This window comes from Geotrypetes seraphini, chromosome 14 (genome assembly GCF_902459505.1).
Source record: "Geotrypetes seraphini chromosome 14, aGeoSer1.1, whole genome shotgun sequence".
Classification (NCBI taxonomy): Eukaryota; Metazoa; Chordata; class Amphibia; order Gymnophiona; family Dermophiidae; genus Geotrypetes; species Geotrypetes seraphini.
The window spans coordinates 44,795,414-44,815,662 of NC_047097.1; the positions used below are offsets into that span (position 1 = coordinate 44,795,414).

Below are 20,249 nucleotides of genomic sequence, written 5' to 3' on the forward strand. Positions count from 1 at the left end.
TATCTCATTTTAAGCCCCCCCACATGTAGCCCAGCCCTGAATGAGAGGCACAGGCAATGGTTACGTCATGAGCTAGGCACATGCACACTCTTTAGAAACATGCAAGTGTCATTATTGCATGATGTCTGGGACTCCCTTCCCCTCTTCTACCCCCACCCCTCTTACTTTAAAATGTGCTTTCACAGCTACCTCAAACAGAAGAAGCTGTGTGAACCAGGGTCTCCTGCACAGCCCTTTGAAATGTCTGCAAACAGTTCTGTAGGTCAGTGTCTCTCAAACTGTGTGTCATAGCACAGTGGTGTGCCCAGAAGAGATTCCAGGTGTGTTACGAGAGATTCCAGAATTTTACTTTATTTTTAAAAATTCTCTTCATAAGTATACACTAGAATAGATGACATGTATATTGCATATGCAAGAGTCTGTCAGTATTATGAGCGTCTGTGTGTGAAAGGATACAATTGTTCAGACAAGCATCATTCTTTGACGTGATTGGTCTTTGAAAACTAATGGCAAGTTATTTTATTTTTTTAATGCAAAAGTTATCCTGAGCAACAAAGCAATCAAGGCTTTGTTACCATTTGGATCTTCTTATCTTTGTGAACTTGAATTTCCAACTTCTGACAGAAATTAAATTAAAAAGAAGAGAATGACTGCAGATAGTGGATGATGAAATGCGTGTTTTTTTTTATCAACTATTGAGCCACGTTTTGAGCTAATTTGCACTCAAAAACAAGCACATCCATTGCATTGATTAGTACCGGTAATTATATTCTATCTACTTTAGTTTCTCCATTGTTACAATTACCCTTACATAGCTTAAAGAACTTTAACTAAATAGTTCTCAAATTTAATTTTCTGTTGGTTTTTTCAATTTTATAATTTCAGTTATAATGTGCCACAAAAAATATTTGCTCCGTTTATTGTGCCGGAGCTACAAAAAATCTTGAAAGGCACTGTAGGTAGATTTTAGTTCTGTGTGCTGAGAAACAGCAGGAAGAACTTGCTCCACACCCAAATGGGTGGCAAGAACAATTATGCCAATGCAACTTAGTCTACACCCCATTCAGAAATGTTGCCTTTGCTACTGCACCCACTTAGCTACAGTCAAATTAACCTCCTGCCACCCAAACTTGAGTTTGTGTTCATTATTAGGAATGTACTTGCAAATTCTGCAGAGTTCAAGATTGGGCTAGGAAGCTGAAAGTTGTTAAACTACAAAAGCTTAACAATGAACCTGGCTTTTTGTACAGCTGAGAACACATTTTAGCTCCCAAAACAACTTAAATATTGGCTACTCTGGTTTAACATGATGCTATTGGAACCCTTCAATTAACCGATAACTATTTAGCAATTATGCATTTACTCTTTATACATAGACAAATACAAAGAAGTCATTAAGAATTTAATTCTGTCTGCCAACACTTTTATTGGTACTGGCTTCGGCGCAAGAGCAGTCTGCATCTCTGTCCCTTGTTTTCACATCATATGAAGTCTCTTCAGGTTAAACAGGATTTACTACCGCAGACAAATGAGTCATCTAGAACCTAAAATAGATATTTCTTTAGTCTGTGGATATGGAGGAAATGGTTCTGTGTATACGCTTAGCTGACACAAGAGTGCTGTATCAGAATAGCCAGGGACAAGGAAAAGAAAATTGTGAAGGAAGGGTTACAAGTCTGTCCGTTTATTGGACCACTACCAATCGTTTATTCTGAATTGATTGTTTTCACAGTTCTGGCTTTCCCTACTTTTCTGCTGGGAATTAACCAGGATCGTCTGAAAGAGAAGCTGACCAGCAGGCAGATGGACAGCAAATGGGGAGGCAAATCGGAATCCATTAACGTGACGCTAAATGTGGAACAGGCGTGTTACACTAGAGATGCGCTTTCCAAAGCCCTTCATGCCCGGGTCTTTGACTTTTTAGTGGATGTAAGAAAAGTTGCTTTTGTGCTCGTTGTTTACCACCTAGAAATGTAGTATGTCTTGCATTTATAAAAGGACCTGGACCTTCTTTATATGGATTGTTACTACGTTATTCTTTACGGACACAGGTGGATTTTTTTTTTTAATAATCTATTTTTATTTAATTCAATTAAAATGCCACTCACTAGTAAAAATGCCTTAGTGCAATTCTCTGCTTTGATCTCAGGATGCCAAAGACCATATTTCTGTACATTTGGCAGATTTACCGAAATGTTTTCAAACTGGCAAAATATTGCCATAACAAATAAGATACACTACAAGCAATACTAACATTCCCCCTCCCCCTTTTACTAAGCCGCAGTAGTGGTTTCTAAATGCTAAATGCTCTGATGCTCCTATGAATTCTATGAGTATCGGAGCATTTAGCTGTCTGTGCCGCAGTAGAAACCTCTACTGCGGCTTAGTAAAAGGGGGAGGGGAGGATAATAATATAGGGGTCAATATTCCTGGCTCCTGGCCAGTTAAATTGTTTGTACAGGGCTATGCTGAATATCAGTACTAGCCCCCAAATTCTCTAAAAAGTGCTAAAAATTACATACACAAATTATGGCACGTGCCCAATTTGCATTTGCAATTTAATTGATTAATAAGTTGATTAGTGCTGATAATTAGGATCTTATCAAGCAGTTATTGGCACTAATTGGATTTAATTATGCACATTGGATTTAATTATGCACTAATTTGATTTAATATATGCACATAAATTTTATGTGTGAGTTCAAAAAGGGGGCATAGAAATGGAAGGGTTTTTCCTTCAAGTTATAGAGGGCCATTTTCAATAAGACATCTAAGTCCAACTTTGAATGTTTCCCGCAAGACGTCCAAATATCGGATAAAGAAAAGGCCATTTTCACATCAGTGACCACAGGGGTATGTGTGGGGCCCACATTTTCATCCCTCCAGTGGTCATTTGGTCAGCTTGGGTACCTTTTTGGACTTTATACATTTTTAAAACAGGTCTAGCCCAAAATGTCCAAATTGTTCTCTGGCTGTTCTGTAAAATGTTTTATCGCTGTAAAATGTCCAACTGCTAAGCCCACCCTAATCCCACCCAAAATATGCCTCTAACACACCCTCTTAATATTTAGATGCAGAGGAGACAAAATAACCAGAAAGACATCTAGAAATTCAGTTTTGAAAATGTCCACTTGGGCGTTTTGACTAGTAAGACATTCAAGTACTGGTTTATGCCATCTTATCTTTTTTTGAAAATGAGCCCCATAGTTATAGAATAAGGGGGAAGATCTCACTTAATTTAGGATTTGTACTGCATTTCAGTTGATATAACTGTCCACATGTAAAGTTAGATGCAGTTCCTGGCACTAAGAGCTATTCTATAAATGGCACACAATTTTGAGCGCCGTTTAGAACATAGCACTCAGAGAGAGTGGGGGAGTTCAGCACCAAGTTTTTATTAGTGCCATCTATAGAGTCTAGCAGCCTATGCAGTGATTTTGTGGATGGTCCAGAAGTAGAGTCAGCATTTATGTGGTTAAAAATACTGTAAGTTAATTACTAAAGTGCGCACTTTAACACCTGCTATTGACATGTCATAAATGGGTACACTTAATCATAGCTGTGTAGATGCCAACTTATGCTAGTATTCTATAATGGAATCTGGGCATCCAAACGCCAATATAGAATTAGCGCTCAGCATGTTGCGTCTAGGCACTTAACTGTGGCATCCAGCTGTAGAATTGTCCCCTATGTGCTTGTTAATGTGACTTTAAGGCAGGGGTGTCCAACCTTTTGGCTTCTCTGGGCCGCACTGGCCGAAAAAAATGTTTCTGGGGCTGCACAAATGTGCGCACACTGCAGCAAGACACAGGAGGGAGCCGGCAAGATGGTAAACACCCGGGGGCAGCAGAGGAAAACACTGCATAACCCTCGACCAGGGCCGCGCAAAATACCTCACGGGGCCGCAGGTTGGACACCCCTGTTTTAAGGGGTAAATCTATAAGGAGCCACCTAGTTATAGGCATAAAGAGAGTTCATAAATGTGGTGTTTTAGTCATTTTCTTGTGTAAATGACCTCTTACAGAATACCCCTAGTGGAAAAGCACCTGCCATGATGTGATGGCATGTTCTTTGCCAGCGGATGTGCACGGGGCGGAGTTTGGATGGTATGTGGACAGAGCACATGTGTACATTTAAATTCTCAAAGAGAGAATAAAGAGCCTGATTAATGGTGGGGCTTCTCAATGTTGTGGTTGTAGCACCAAAAAACGTTTATAAATGAAGTTCGCAGAGTTCTGACTTGAAGTACGAACAGTCATCACATTATTGTGCAACCCAAAGAAATTTAACTTGGTGGCTTTCTATGGAAGCAGTGACTGTAATGTGGAAATATTCATGCAGTTTTTCTTTCCTGTTAGTCAATTAATAAGGCAATGCAGAAGAATCATGAGGAATACAACATTGGGGTCCTAGACATTTATGGCTTTGAAATCTTCCAGGTGAGGCTTTGTGACCTAAGAAGAATCTTTTTTTCAGTATGTTCAGACTGAGAATGCAGTCATGTGTGGCTTTCTTATACTGAGTGAAAGTAAAACATTCATTCATCAAGTAAAGCGCTCTTTACAAAGAAGATCTCTATTTTTGTGTAAGCATTGCTAGTACAGTATTGCAATGTAGAAATATGAGGGGCTGCTGAAAAAGTTCTCGGCCCAACCAACAAAGTTAGGGCAGTCTCCATTGAGGGCTATACACTTAGTCCAGTGATTTTCCACTTTTTTAGTTTTGTCGGAAAAATACGGAAGAAAAAAAATGGAAAATCACTGGACTAAGGGGTCCTTTTACTAAGGCACGCTAACCGATTTCACGTGTAACTAATCAATTTAGCACACACTAAAGATTAGCATGCGTTAAATCGGTTAGCACGCTAATGCCTCCATAGAGCTGGCGTTAATATTTTCCATGTAGCGCGAGGGTTAGCAAGTGCTAATCTTCAGTGCATGCTAAAAACGCTAGCACAGCTTAGTAAAAGGAGCCCTAAGTGTATAGCCCTCAATGGAGACTGACTCAACTTTGTTGGTTGGGCTAAGAACTTTTCAGCAGTCCCTTGTAGTTCTAAGTTCCCTGTTTCAAAGAGTTTACAGTCTACTTATGGATAGAAGAGATGCACTCAAGATCATACAAGTGATATGAAGGGTCACCAGTTCACAATAGAGGACTAAACTGTTATTATGATTCTGTATTGTAGAAAAATGGCTTTGAACAGTTCTGCATCAACTTCGTCAATGAAAAACTGCAACAGATTTTTATTGAGCTGACACTGAAGGCTGAGCAGGTGAGAAGTGTAAACTAGTTGTCACTGAACGCAATAAATTCCAGCAGGAAGTTCTGTATTTTTCCAATTAACAAAGATGCACAATCAAAACCATTTGCTGTGATGTTTTTCCACCTAGCAATTTGTATAGATTTTGAATTTCTTTTCTAAATTTACATCATACATTGGTTTAAATTTGTGCTGGTTCAAGCCTATTGACTTTTATGAATTTGCAAATATTTCAGCCTGTCATTGGCACCAGGGCTGGCGCTAGGGGGTTCAAACAGAACAGTTACCCTGGGCCCCAAGGCTCTAGGGAGCCCCATGAGCTGGCATATCCTCCCCCTTGAAGGACCTGCACCTCAGCGCGGCTGCCAGTCCACCCCCTCCAACGTACTTATTCTGGAGCAGAATTGGCAGCCGCACTGAAGTGCAGGAAGGTCCTGCGATGACTGCGTCTGCCGGCTCTGCTCCAGAAGAAGTAAGTGACATCGGAGGGGATGGACCGACAGCCACAGTCATCGCGGGACCTTGCCACAACTCCCTGCGTCTGCCAGTCCACTCCCTCCAATATCACTTATTCCTGAGAAGAGCCAGCAGCTGCAGACATCGTGGGACCTTGCTGCACGGCATTGGTTTGGAGGGAGAGAGAAAGGAGCATAGAAGGGTGGTGGAGGGAGAGAAAGGGGGCAGGGTGGTATGGAAGGGTGGTGAAGGGAGAGAAAGGGAGCAGGGTGGTATGGAAGGGTGGTGGGGCAGGGTGGTATGGAAGGGTGGTGGAGGAAGAAAAAGGGGGCAGATGCTGATGGAATTGGTGTTCAGGGAAAGGGGAGAGAGACTTAAGGGGGAAGGATACTGGATGGAATTGGGTTAGAGGGAAAGAAAGAGGGCAGAAGCTGATGGAAGTGGGGGGAAGGGAGAGGAGTGAGTGAAATGCCAGACCATGGGGGTGTGGGGAAGGAAAGGAGAAGAGAGGAGAGAGATGCTAGACCATTGGAGGAGGGAAGGGAAGAAAATGGATGCCAGACCAATGGGGTGAAGGGAGAGATGGAAGGGGGAGGCATACAGTTTCTGGAAGGGTCATAGAAGGAGATAAGATGCTATATAGAAGGGGCAGAGAGAGGGTAGACAGTGGATGAAAGAAAGAGAGTGACAAGAAGATGAGGAAAGCAGAAACCAGAGAAGATCAAGGTAGAAAAAATTTCCTGTTTATTTATTTTTTTTGCTTTAGGTGACATGCATCGCTGTTTCTGTGGTGTTGCATTGTATGCAGAGTCCACCTTCTTGGTGGTTCAATTTAACCTTTGTCTACGTATTTCTATTTTATCTCCCTTTTTACAAAACTGTAGAGCATTGTTTAGTGCCAGCCGTGGTGGTAACAGCTCTGATGCTCAGAAATCTATGAGTATTTGAGCTGCTACCACCGAGGCTAAAAACCATACTACAGTTTTGTAAAAGGGGGAGGGGTTAGTTTGTGATTACATATTCCATACTAGGCAGAGGTGTTTTCTGTGTCATCTGTGTTTGAAAGACATGGTTTTCTGTTAGGATTGACTGTGCAGGATTGATCTGGCTTGTTAAGTTTTACAATGGGTTTATTGATGTTGCACTGCTCACTGCAGTATGTAAGATGCTGCCTTTTCCTAGTTACTCTTGTGTGATTTGTGGATTGTTACTAAAACTCATGTTTTTCATACAGATGGAGGGGGGTCAAGAAATGATAGGCCCCAGGTGTCATTTAAAATTGTTTTATACGTATATGGTAATAATGGTGGGTATGGAAATTGGGAGAGGGGCCCCCTCCTTAATTTCTGCCCTGTGCCTCATCATGTCTAAAACCGGCCCTGATTGGCACAAAATCATGTATGAAAGTGGAGAAAAATCAAGTATATGTCTTGCCTACTATGAAGAAGATGCTATTTTACATCCTTAAGGAAAAGGGAATAGTGTGATTAGTTAAGCTGCATAACATATTCAACATGTTTGTAAATTAACAAATTTGGAACACTTGAATTCTGCAGATCAAGATCATTACATTCATAAAGCTGTAATGAGAATTTTCAGCTTTCATCTCTCTCTTTCTCACTCTTTCAGGAAGAGTATGTACAAGAAGGAATTAGGTGGACTCCTGTTGATTACTTCAACAACAAAATAGTGTGTGACCTCATTGAGAACAAAGTTGTAAGTAACAGTTGTCAATGTCAGCAAAAATGTTATATACATATACATATATATATATATATACACACACACACACACTTGGGGCCGCTGAAAATTTCTCAGCCCAACCAAGAAGAGAATGATGTGGAGCCATGAAACTTACAAGTTATTCCCCACTTTTCTTGACGCTTTTCATTTCAATGATATGAAATGAAATGAAGTGTCAAGAAAAGTGGGGAATAACTTGTAAGTTTCAGGGCTCCACATCATTCTCTTCTTGGTTGGGCTGAGAAATTTTCAGTGACCCCTCCAGGCAGTGGTGCTAGACTTGAGAAGTTGGCCACCAATTGGAGTGAGGGATGATTGCTATGAGATCTCCCAGGAACGGTGGTGACCAGTAGTGTAGCAAGGGTAGAAGGTACCTGGTGTGGTATACAGTATACATTTGTGTGTACATTGTCTTATTTAAGTCCTCCCAAGCATTCTGAAATCTAAAAATTACAATTCAAAATGTATTAACAAAGGTGTATGCTGTCATTGATCCACACAACATACCCTGCGCTTTCAATGTAAAAGAACAATTCTTGAAATATTAAAAAACAGAAGTTAAGAGTTGGATATCAAAAAGTCATGATTGCATTAAGTATTGATTGTCACAACAAATCCATATTAGCCCCATTTCTAAAACTTGGCTTAACAAGGACCATATAAGTTAAACAGAGCCCACCTCACATAGTAGTTGAGCTGGTTTAACACTTGGATGAAAAGGCAAACTATTTCTGTTGTTGAACACAGAGCTGCCAAAAGAACTCTGGGGTGAAGTTCATATTTATGTTTATGGTTACTACTGAATTTACAATACCTCTTTTTGTGGTTTACAGTGAAACAGTTTATAATTGAGAAAAAGGTACATAACACAGGGAACTCCATTATCTGATAAGCCAGAGTAGGGGAAATAAAGAAAATCTAGGTGTAAACAATTAAATGCAGGCCATGAAGAGATTAAGGGAAGGCTATATGAAAAATCTGTTTGACTATCCCTTGGGCACTCTCAGCTAGCTATGCCTAAGGATACTGCTGAAAAAGGTTAATACAAGGCCTAAGATTACTTTAAAAGAACTAAAAAAAGATTGCTGGCTGAAGCCTGGGAAAGATGCTCAACAGTAAGTTTGATACAACCAAAAGAGGGATCTCCGAAACCTAACTGAACACTTAAATAATATCCAAGGAGATCTAAATAATAATAATAACTTTATTTTTTCTATACCGCCACAATCTTTCAACTTCTAGGTGGTTTACACTGAAGAGAGCCGGACAATCAGCGAATTACAGAATACAATTAGCAAAAATATCACTGGACAGTCATCGAATTACAGAATACAAATAGTAAAAATACACATATTTCTCAAAATTATCAGTATGGTGTTATTAGTTTTAAAATGGTATCTGATTAGGAGATAAATCTGTCGAACAGTACTGTCTTAATTTCTTTCCGAAATGTGCCGTAGGTCAACCTGGCTCTGTTGATTTAATTACCTAGTTAGATCTGCTGTTTACTAGCTTGAAACTTAAAAGTTCTGTCCAGAAAGGACCTGTATTTGCAATCAGTGATCCTTGGATAGGCAAAAAGATTACAATTTCTGGTTGTCCTAGTGAGGATGTGTAGCTCGAAATGTGGTAAGAGGTAAGAGATAGGTAGGGGCCATTCCCCAAACCAGTTTAAAACAAATGCAAGAGAACTTGAACATTATTTGTGCCTCCATTGGCAACCAGTGCAGCAGTTTGTAGTAGGGACTAACATGCTCGCTTTTCTTCAATCCAAATATTAAGCGGACAGCCGTGTTCTGCACTATTGTTAATTTCCTCAATATTTTTTTAGGTATACCCAAGTAAATGATGTTGCAGTAGTCCAATATGGATAGAACCAATGACTGAACGATAAAGTCTAAAGTCTAAAAGATAAAGGGTCAAAATATTTTTTAATGATCTTTAATTTCCATAGCACAAAAAAGCACTTCTTTGCCACCAAGTTTGTGTGTTCAATCATGGTCAAGTGATTGTCTAATGCGACTCCTAATATTTTTATGGTTTTTGATATTAGGTAATTGTGACCATTTAGGTGTAATGATGTTCTAGTAATTTTATCCTTTGGGCTTGCCAAGAAAATTTTTGTCTTTTCTGTGTTTAATTTCAATTTAAAATTGATAGTCCACTGTTCAATTTCAGTCATGATATGGGAAATGTGTTCTAAAATTTCGTTGGTCATGTTATTCAAAGAAATTAAAATAGAGATATCATCAGCATATATATATAGTATTTTAAGTTTAACTTTTGTAATAGATGTCCTAAGATGAAATGTAGATATTAAATAAGGTGGGTGATAGCGGGGACCTTGAGGTACCCCCGAAGGATTTTTCCAAGAACTGGAGTATTTCCCATCGCAGACCACTTGATATGATCTTTTGATTAAAAAACCCTTAAACCAGTTCCAAACTCTTCCTGAGAGCCCCATTACGTCTAGGCAATGTAGCATTATTTCATGATCCACCAGATCAAAAGCACTGCTAAAATCTAGTTGTAAGATCAGAGCACTGGTACCTTTACTAAAAAAGACTGTAAAGGATTGAAGCTAAAACTGTCTCTGTGCTGAATCCTTTTCTGAATCCTGATTACTGTTCACTAAGAATGTTAAATTTGTCTAGGTAATTCACTAGTTCCAAATTGACCAATCCTTCCAGTAGTTTGGTGAATAAGGGGATACTTGCTATGGGCCTGTAATTGGACTTCAGCGCGATTGAGTTTTTCTGGTCTTTAGGGATGGGTGTGATCAGGATGTGTCCCATTTCCTCATGGTATGACCCTCTGATGAGAGTGGTTGTTAGCCAATTAAATAAATTCCTTTGTAAAATCAGGTACTGCAACTTTCATGATCTTAGATGGGCATTCATCTAGCAAGCAGTTTGATTTGGTGTATTAAACAAAGTGAGGAATTGATGCCAATTAGGGAGCTCAAAATGGTCCCAGAGCATGTCCACTCTGGGCTCCCTTTCATGAGGTCTGAATTGGAATTCAAAATCAGATGTGGGTGTAGATATTGTTGCTCTTAAGTCTAAACATTTTTTTGTTGAAGTAGCTGGCAAGGGTATCAACCGATGGTATGTGTTCATTATTCTTTTTCAGAACCTGAATTGTGTCTGTTAGCCTATTCACCAGCTTAAACAGTTCTCTGCTATTTATTTTAGATGTTCCTATTTTCTGTGCGTAGTGTTTTGAATGCTTTTATTTTATCAGAATTTTGTATTTTTTCATTTTTTGTTTCCATTTTCTTTTATCTTCCTCTTTATCTGTTTTAAGCCATGTTCTTTCTAGTTTTCTCAATTCCTGTTTAAAAACTAGTAGTTCGGAATCGAACCACTCTTTTGATACCCTCTCTTTCTTTTCGTATGTTTGAAATGGTGCTGTTTGGTTTAACCCTTGCTTACTAATCTTTCCACATTTCCACATTTCCTTACACATCTTTCCACATTCCAGAAGTCCTGTTCTTCCTCAATTGTGGGATATAATTCATAATGTGCCCAAAATTCAGTTGGATTTATAATACCACTGCTGGTGACTGTTTTCTTCTTTGTGTTTTTGCTTATGTGTTTTGAAAAAGATTGTTTCTTTTGCCAGCGTAAATCAAAATTTCAAATATAATGATCTGACCATATGCATTTCTCCCATGCTCCTAAACAATATTGGATCTTTGGTTCTGGGATGTCTTTGTGTTGAAAAGGTGACTATATCTAATTGGTGTCCCTTTTCAATGCGTTTCTTCCGTATCTGGTATTATAAAACCGAGAGTTACTAGAAACGTGTCAATTTCAGTCACTTCTGGTTTTCCCACTTGCTCTAGATGTATGTTTATGTCGCCCAACAACAGATTATACAGTCCCCTTAAGGTGTTAGCCGTGAAGAATTTAAAAAATTCTTCTTTGGCTCTTGTCCATTTTGGGGGGGGGGATATAAAATAGTATCGCAGCTAATGGTTCTTCCAATTCAGTATTTAGTGATCTTACAAGTTAGAATTTCCAATTCTTCTGTAGTTTTAAAATCTATCCTGCTAAAATCGAAAAATTCTTTTAAGATTATTGCTAGACCACCCCCTTTTTTCCAACTTCTAGATAGTGGAATGATTTTATAACCCTGTGGTAAAATTTCTTTCATTATAACATCTGTATCAGAGACCATCCATGTTTCAGTTAGAAATAGGAAGTGCAGGTTCATTTGTTCGATCCAATCATATATCACCTGTGCCTTGTTTCTCACGGAACGAGCGTTCAGGTAATATCCCTTGAAATTCCCATAGTTTGTTATGGTAGGAGTTTCAGAATATTCTAACTTTTTAAAAATTCTATTCTTGGTCTTGTTTCTGTGTAATTTGAAAGTTTTGTGAAAGGTATTTGCCATGGGGATTTGTAGCGGACCTAGTTTAGAACAATCATATAAGAATTGGTGTGAACCCATTGGTTTATTCGTCTTAGTTGTCCTATACCAAGAAAGGTGAACTGGTATTGGTTCAGGGCGCCTTTCATCATTACACCAGCTTCTTTAACAAATTAAATAAACTCTGCCCAGTATTATCTGTAATTTGTTAACAGCTAAAACAAAACAAAACAAAACAAGGGACAGTGAATCTTATTTAATTGCCTTTAAACCTAGACGGTGCTCAGATTCCACGAATGGAACAGAAATTCTCAAAACAGGGGACAAACCCCTAAAAGAGATTTTCAGAGTCTATCACTGCACCAACTTCTTAAGGTAGAAAGGTAGTTAAAATATGTCATAGTGACACCAATGTGTAGAAAGTTTTTTTCTTCCTTTTTTTTTGCAGTTTAAATTATATGATGAGTGCAATAAGGTGAAACTTAACTTGAGTGTTCATACAGCATAACGCATTTCGCCAGGATGGCTTCTTCAGAGAACCTGCTAGCGCTGAATGTAGCTCCAGTCTTTAATTCTTTCTCTCACATGACCCGTAACTTTTCACTTCCATTTTGGCTGAGAATGTAAATGCCTATGTAATTCAGTAGGAAGTTTGAATTACTAATCTACTACATTCTACCCGCTAATGGTCTTCATATTGGTCGGATTTTTTAAAGTTGAAACAATTATGCTGCCACTTTGGCTAAGACGTTGATGCATATATAATTCAGTATGAGTTTGAATTTCTAATCTAATCAAATACATTCTGCCCGCTAATAGTACTTCATATTAGTCGGATTTTTTAAAATTGGAACAATTATGCTGCCATTTTGGCTAAGACGTTGATGCATGGAACGCGCTTCCGGAGGCTGTGGTAGGCAGGAGCACGTTACAGGGCTTCAAAGAAGGTTTGGATAGGTTCCTAGAGGACAAAGGGATTGAGGGGTACAGATAGGAGTTCAGGTAGGTTATAGAAATAGTCAGGGACCACTGCTCAGGCAATAGGCCTGATGGGCCGCCACGGGAGTGGACCGCTGGGTGAGATGGACCTCTGGTCTGCCTCAGCGGAGGCAACTTCTTATGTTCTTATGTTCATATATAATTCAGTATGGGTTTGAATTTCTAATCTAATCAAATACATTCTACCCGCTAATAGTACTTCATATTAGTCAGATTTTTAAAGTTGTAACAATTATACTTATCAGGTGGGCTCAGGTTACCATACAGACTTTTTTCCTCCAACAGTAACTTTGTACATGTATGTACCATAACAATCAGTGCTTATGCATATATTTAATAACATACTCATGTAAATGATGATCCCCACCTCCTACTCTGTCCATTCTCTATCACAGGAGCACCCATACATATATTCTATAAATATAGGCCTAAAATAGGGATATTCCGCCCACAATAGTAAGCAGCTTGTAAGCCACTCACTGCCGCAGCAACATTGGAAACTATGGGGTCCTTTTACTAAGGAGTGCTAGTCGTTTTAGCGCACGCTAAACGCTAACGTGCCCATTATAGTCTATGGACACATTAGCGTTTAGCGCGCGTTAAAGCGGCATGGCATGCCTTAGTAAAAGGGCCCCTATATTCATTCATTTAGGCCCAGATTCTCAAAAAGTGCGTCCCGATTTTAGGCAGCTGTAGGCGTCTTACAGCTGTCTAATCAGCCAATCGGGATGCACGTTTAAAAAAAAAAATGCTCCCCAGGCAGGCCTGAAGGCACCTCCGGGAGCCTAGGGAGACCCGCAAGACGCCTAAGCTCGCCTAAGGGCCTTAGGCGAACCTAGGTGGCCCTACGCGTCTCCCTAGTAGAGGAATAAACCTTAAAAATGTAGGCCAGCAAAATGCTGGTCTACATTGTAAGTAGATGCAGCTGCTATACTTATCGCGGCAAGGGATCTCTCTGCCGCTATAAGTATAGCGGGCCGCGGCCTGTCCGATCGGATGCCGCCGCCCCCCCCCCCCGACATTACCGATCTCCCTCCCACCCCGACACTACCGACCGACCGCCCCCCCCGACACTACCGACCGCCCCCCCCCGACACTACTGATGCTGGCAGGAGAGTGTCCAATCCCTCCTGCCCGAAGACGGCGCCCCCCCCCCCCTCCTGCCCGAAGACGGCGCACCACCCCCCGGCGCTAACAACCCCCAAACTAACCTGTTCTTCAGGCCAGACGGTTCTTTCCCGTCTAGCCGGTAAGCCCGCCTCGTCGAAATGAGGCGGGCTCGCCCCTTCCCGGCCCATCCCGCCGAAGCCTAAGGCCTGATTGGCCCAGGCTCTAGAAGCCTGGACCAATCAGGCCTTAGGCATAGCGGGTCCGCCCATCCCCACTAAATCTAAGGTCTGATTGGCCAAGTGGGGATGGGCGGACCCGCTATGCCTAAGGCCTGATTGGTCCAGGCTTCTAGAGCCTGGGCCAATCAGGCCTTAGGCTTCGGCGGGATGGGCCGGGAAGGGGCGAGCCCGCCTCATTTCGACGAGGCGGGCTTACCGGCTAGACGGGAAAGAACCGTCTGGCCCGAAGAACAGGTTAATTTGGGGGTTGTTAGCGCCGGGGGGTGGTGTGCCGTCTTCGGGCAGGAGGGGGGGATGTGCCGTCTTCGGGCAGGAGGGATTGGGCACTCTCCTGCCAGCATCGGTAGCGCCGGGGGGTGGTGTTCAGTCTTCGGGCAGGAGGGGGGGATGTGCCGTCTTCGGGCAGGAGGGGGGGAATGTGCCGTCTTCGGGCAGGAGGGGGGGGTGCCGTCTTCGGGCAGGAGGGATTGGACACTCTCCTGCCAGCATCAGTAGTGTCGGGGGGGGGGCGGTCGGTAGTGTCGGGGGGGCGGTCGGTCGGTAGTGTCGGGGGGGGGGGCATCCGATCGGACAGGCCGCGGCCCGCTATACTTATAGCGGCAGAGAGATTCCTTGCCGCGATAAGTGTAGCGGGCCGTGTCTAATCTAACCCGATTCTCTAACCCGCGTCTGTAACATGGACGCCGGTTACAGAATCGGGGTTTAGTTTAGGCCGATTCTGAATAGGACGCCTCTCCCGGGCGTCCTATACAGAATCAGGGCCTCGCCTTCAATATAGGCGGCCTGCCTGGGGAGCATTTTGTTTTTTTTAAAAACGTGCATCCCGATTGGCTGATTAGACAGCTGTAGGACGCCTACAGCTGCCTAAAATCGGGACGCACTTTTAGAGAATCTGGGCCTTATTGCATCACTTGTGGATACTGAAGGTAGAATTCCAAGAACAGAATATACAAATGTCCTTCTTGCCTCTCATAACATCTCATGGCTACACTGATCTGCCACCATTAACCTTCTTTTGATTTTGATTGATTTTTCAAAGACAAAAGGCAGCAGCTGGGCAGCCGTACGCAGTGAAGCAGATTAGGGATAAGAGACCATGAGCAAGAGAAATGCCAGAGAGAAAAAGGAATTCTATAGTGAAGTCTCTTGACTAGTGTTTTTCTCTGTGTGATATCCAGCAGGCCAAAATAAGCCTTTGTGGCCTGGCTGAAGTTTATGTAAATAGACTTGAGGAAGCAATAGAGCCAACAATGAACAGAAAATACTAAGCGAGATAAATGGTGAAAGTTCTACAAAGCAAATTTTTCCAGATGGGCTGTTTTCCTTGACTTCTAAAGCATCAAACAAAGGAATCACGTGGCCATTAGTGTGATCTAGGATCAGGCATACAGTGAGGACATGGACTGCATGGAACATGTACACAGGTTCACTGCCTAGGCTCTGATCTATGAAATGGACGATGTCAGAAGCTGATTACCAGCAGCTACTTTAAAAATGGGCATGACCAACATTTTTTGTAACTTATCATTCCCCTGGGTTCTGAGATCTCTGCAAGATGACAGAATGGGCATACCACATTTATGAATAGCTAAATGGGAATCAACGCAATCTAAGGCTTGCTTTAGGTTAGCCCTGTCATTATGGAATACTTTCCCTAAAAATGTACGCACAGAAGCAAATCATAAGAAACAGAGTGAGAAAAGGTGAGTCTGCAGACACGAATCCTCATTAAAATGTTTATTATGTTTTGGAATGACTGGTTCTTGGATGGTTGTTTTAGGCTTTCTGTCAGAATTTTTATGGAGTTCCTTTTTTATTTATTTTTGTTGTTTTGTAGAGTTTAAACTGCTGTGCTTTGTTAAAACCAACAGAAGAGATTGAGAGGGGACATGATCGAAATATTCAAGATACTGAAGGGAATAGACTTAGTAGATAAAGATAGGTTATTCACCCTCTCCAAGGTAGGGAGAACAAGAGGGAACTCTCTAAAATTGAAAGGGGATAGATTCCGTACGAATGTAAGGAAGTTCTTCTTCACCCAGAGAGTGGTAGAAAACTGGAACGCTCTTCCAGAGTCTGTCGTAGGAGAAAACACCCTCCTGGGATTCAAGACAAAGTTAGACAAGTTCCTGCTGAACCGGAACACACGCAGGTAGGGCTAGTCTCAGGGCGCTGGTCTTTGACTGGAGGGCCGCCGCGTGAGCAGCGGCAATTCTTATGTTCTTAAGTTTTATTAAACATAAACACTTATGGGTGGCAGAATGGTGAACTGAATCTTTGACAGCGTTTTACCTGGGTGATGAGAGTTGCTGCTTGTGGATCCTTTTATGCCTCTTTTTGAAATGCCGCATACCAAACAAAAGAGAAATGTGAAGGCCCAACCACTGCCCGCCCAAGCCGTTAGATCTCCATCAGGATTAGCCAAAAGGCCAAGTCCTGTGTCAGACTTCAAGAAAGAAGCCTCAGCACTCTTGGGACTCGACATCTCTTTATCACCTCCATCTCTCATAACACCACCATGCCTAGCAGGGAATTGGGCTGGAGCAGAAGGCTCTTCAACAGCCCGGTGTCACAAACACTCCTCAGCGCAGAGCTATCGTGTGACAAACACTGGGATTCTGGCGTGTCCCCTTTAACCAGGGGTATCTTCAGGACTTTTCGGTTGGCCCTAGGCGACTGCCTAGGCCTGGGAGAGAAAAGGTAAGTATGGGTTCCCAAAACACCACCACTCAGACCAAATTCTTCAAGCAAAAAATAAGGTGTTTATTCTGACCCCCAGTGGTCAAAAAGGTGCAACATAAAACAAAGTCACTTTAGCATTTCATTCAAAACAAAGTCCATTGCAAAAATAAAGAAATACCTAAACAGAAATCTCATACAGGTGGTTTTGCCTGAGACCTTGTACTCTGATTCAGAAATGCACTTTATAATGGTGTTCAAACACAAGTTAAATTCTCTCCCAGCAATATTTGTTAGAGGCATGAAACAGCTGTCTTTCAGCAGTCAGGCAAGGTTCAGAACAAACCCTTGTTACAAACAATATTAGATACCTCATTAGGCAGTAAGCCACAGCACAGCCTTGCAAACAGCCCAGCGTTTCTTCAGCTACCTCATGGAAGGCAAACACAAACAGCTGAGGGAGATAAGCTAATTAGCTTCCCCAGGAACAGGAACCACAGCAGGATTTTCACAGTTCAAACATAAACTTAAACATTCAACCATTAGGTTCTTTTGCTCAAACTTGGCTTTAAGTAAATCCAGTGGTCAGTATTCAGGTAAAATATTGTACTTAAACCAAAAATTAATAATAAAGCCCAAACACATAGCAAATTCTCACACAGAAAGAAAGCATGAGAGAGAAAAAAAACCCACCAACTGTTTCACAGTTACTCACTCTCTCTCTTTCTCATTCAATATCCATGGCTTCTGCCTGGCTCTCTATCACAGGACCAGCGGTTTGTACCTCCATGCTTTCCACTCCATTAGTAAACTGGAAGCCTGAGGTGGGGAGGAACTCTTCCACCTCCTGCATAGGCCAATCTGGAACTTCTGGCTCTGCTGCCTGACTCCACGGCTCCTGCCCTGCCTGGGCTGTGGGAGTGACTCACCCTGGTCACTCGCTTCTCCTCTTGCTGCTTGCATCAGTCTGCTCTTAAGCAGCTCAGAGCCAATCCCCTTCAGCCTGTAGCGGGGGATGGGTTCTAAAGGTTCTAAAGCAGGTTCTAAAGCAGCTTTTCTCTGCCTGGGTTTATTCAGTGCAGCTACATTCCTTGTGGCTTCTCTAGCTGCCCTATAGCCCGGAGGCTGCTGTTACCAGTCTGTCTGCCTCTGTTCCATACCATTATCATTCTGAATATAGGGGCAAGAGAGGTCAGCCTCAAGTTGACCGCCAGAATCAACCTGGTCAGCTCTTCTGCACCGGATCTTACCAGAGTCAAGACTAGAGCTGATGCTGGGTTTGTCACACCGGATTGTTGGGGAGGAACCTCCTGGCTGCAGTGCTAGACCTGAGAAGTCAACTACCAATTGGAGTGAGTGAGGATTGCTATCAGATTTCCCTGGAAAGGTGGTGACCCTGGAAAGTATTTGGAAGGCCATTCAGAAACTTAATACTACAATGCTAAAATATACCCAGTATAATCTACATCTCAGCTTGTGGGTAAGATCGATGGACTTTCTCAATCTCTGGAAAATCTTAAAAAGGACTAAGACTGATATAAAAGAATTACAATGGGCAGTAGCTATTCTAATTAAGGATAATTTATCTATACATCAGAAATTAGAACAAAAAGGGAATTTCAATATAAGACTAAACCTTCAGCTTCTGAATTTTCCTAGACTAGTTAGGATCTATCTTAGGATTCCTTTTAAAACATATTTGAAGTTTTGACATTTTCCCCTACAGCGATTCCTCCTATTAATAAGATAAACTTTTTATTTGTTCCCTCTGGATGTATGGAGGAGTTCAGGCCCAAGAGGGGGAAAATTATTTACAGGAATTATCTGCTATTTTGGAAGACTTTGTCTGAAATAACTGCTCGAGCAACACTTTTGGTATCATTTGTTTTCAAGCAGGATCTTAATGCAATTATGAAATTGTATTTTAGACATTCTCAAGTACTTTTCTGTAGTCAGAAGATTTGGATGTACCTAGTTGTGACTAAAACAACACAAGATAAAAGAAAGAAGTTTCTGACTTTGAGAAAGGAAACTTGGGCATTAGGTGCTTCATATTTCTTGGTATTCCCTTGTAAATACTTATTAAGATATGCATATGTCAAATATGGTTTGTTTGTTTGTTTTTGACCAGGCACATAAAGGCCTTTATAGAAGTGAAGAGGATTTCCAGGAATGTTGAAACATCATAGAATGTATGAAGAATTTTTTTGTGAACTGGTGGAATTTCAGTTTAAGGCTTTTTCTTTAATTTTTTTTTCTTATTTGTTCTCCTTAACTTCTAGTCCATCTCCCCCCTCAATTTGTGTTCTATGGAAGTGATTTGTTTGCTTTTGTTAGTTTTCTTAATATCTATACTCTCTGTTATGCATATGGTTGCTACAGTTGTGTGCATAATTGTTGGCTGTGTGCTCAGTGATATTCTGTTACTCAGAGCATAAATTCAAAGAGGCGTACACGTGGGCAGGGCATAGGTGAGTTCCACATTTACAGAATACTGTTATGCACTAAAGTGCCGCATTTAAGTGCATGCATTTCCATGTGACATGGCATAAGTGGGCACACCTAAATGATGGAACATAAATGCCGACATGCTAGCATTCTATATTGGAATTATAAGAACATAAGAATAGCCAGTGGTCCATCTAGCTCAATATCCCGCCTTCATGGAGGCCAATCCAAGTCACAAATACCTGGCAGAAACTCAAATAGTAGCAACATTCCAGAGCTGAGATTGTGATGTCATAATGCCTCATTCCACCAATGCCTAAGAGCCAACCTCATCAGTGATGTCACAATGGCTTGATTGTCCTCTACTTGGCTCACATAAGAACATAAGAATAGCCTTACTGGGTCAGACCAATGGTCCATCTAGCCCAGTATCCTGTCTTCATGGAAGCCAATCCAAGTCACAAGTACCTGGCAAAAACCCAAATAGTAGCACCGATACAGGACAATCAGACTATGGACTTTTCCTTCAGGAACTTGTCCAAACCTTTTTGTAAACCAGCTACATTAACCGCTCTTACCTGTGGAGTCTGATCTCTAAGAAATTCCTCAGAGTTCAGTCTCCAGTTTGTATTTAGCACACTGCATCATAGTGCCTAATTTTAGTTCTTTATATAGAATTGCCCCTTATTAGCTGAATTTCATCACTAAGAGGCCTATATTCAGCTCTATTTAGCCAGCCAGGAACGGCTCCCAGTTGGATAAATAGCACATAACCAGATATTTTGGCAATATTCAGTGGGAGAGAGCTGGCTATCTCCCACTGAATAAGCAGCTGAGCGTATTGGCCAATGATCAGCTATGTGGCGTGACATAACTCGTCATCGCCAAAATTCAATGACTCAGTGGCTAGATTCAGCAGCCAGATAGAGCCACCTAAA

General features: G+C 41.5%; 1 protein-coding gene across 1 annotated transcript in view; it reads left to right on the forward strand.

Moving 5' to 3' along the window:
• Positions 1-20,249, forward strand: part of MYO1E (myosin IE) — a 395,564-nt gene that overhangs the window by 254,852 nt on the left and 120,463 nt on the right. The window contains 4 exon segments of the mRNA XM_033920720.1: positions 1,733-1,929; positions 4,359-4,439; positions 5,186-5,272; positions 7,346-7,432. Coding sequence (XP_033776611.1) covers positions 1,733-1,929; positions 4,359-4,439; positions 5,186-5,272; positions 7,346-7,432 — 452 coding nt within the window.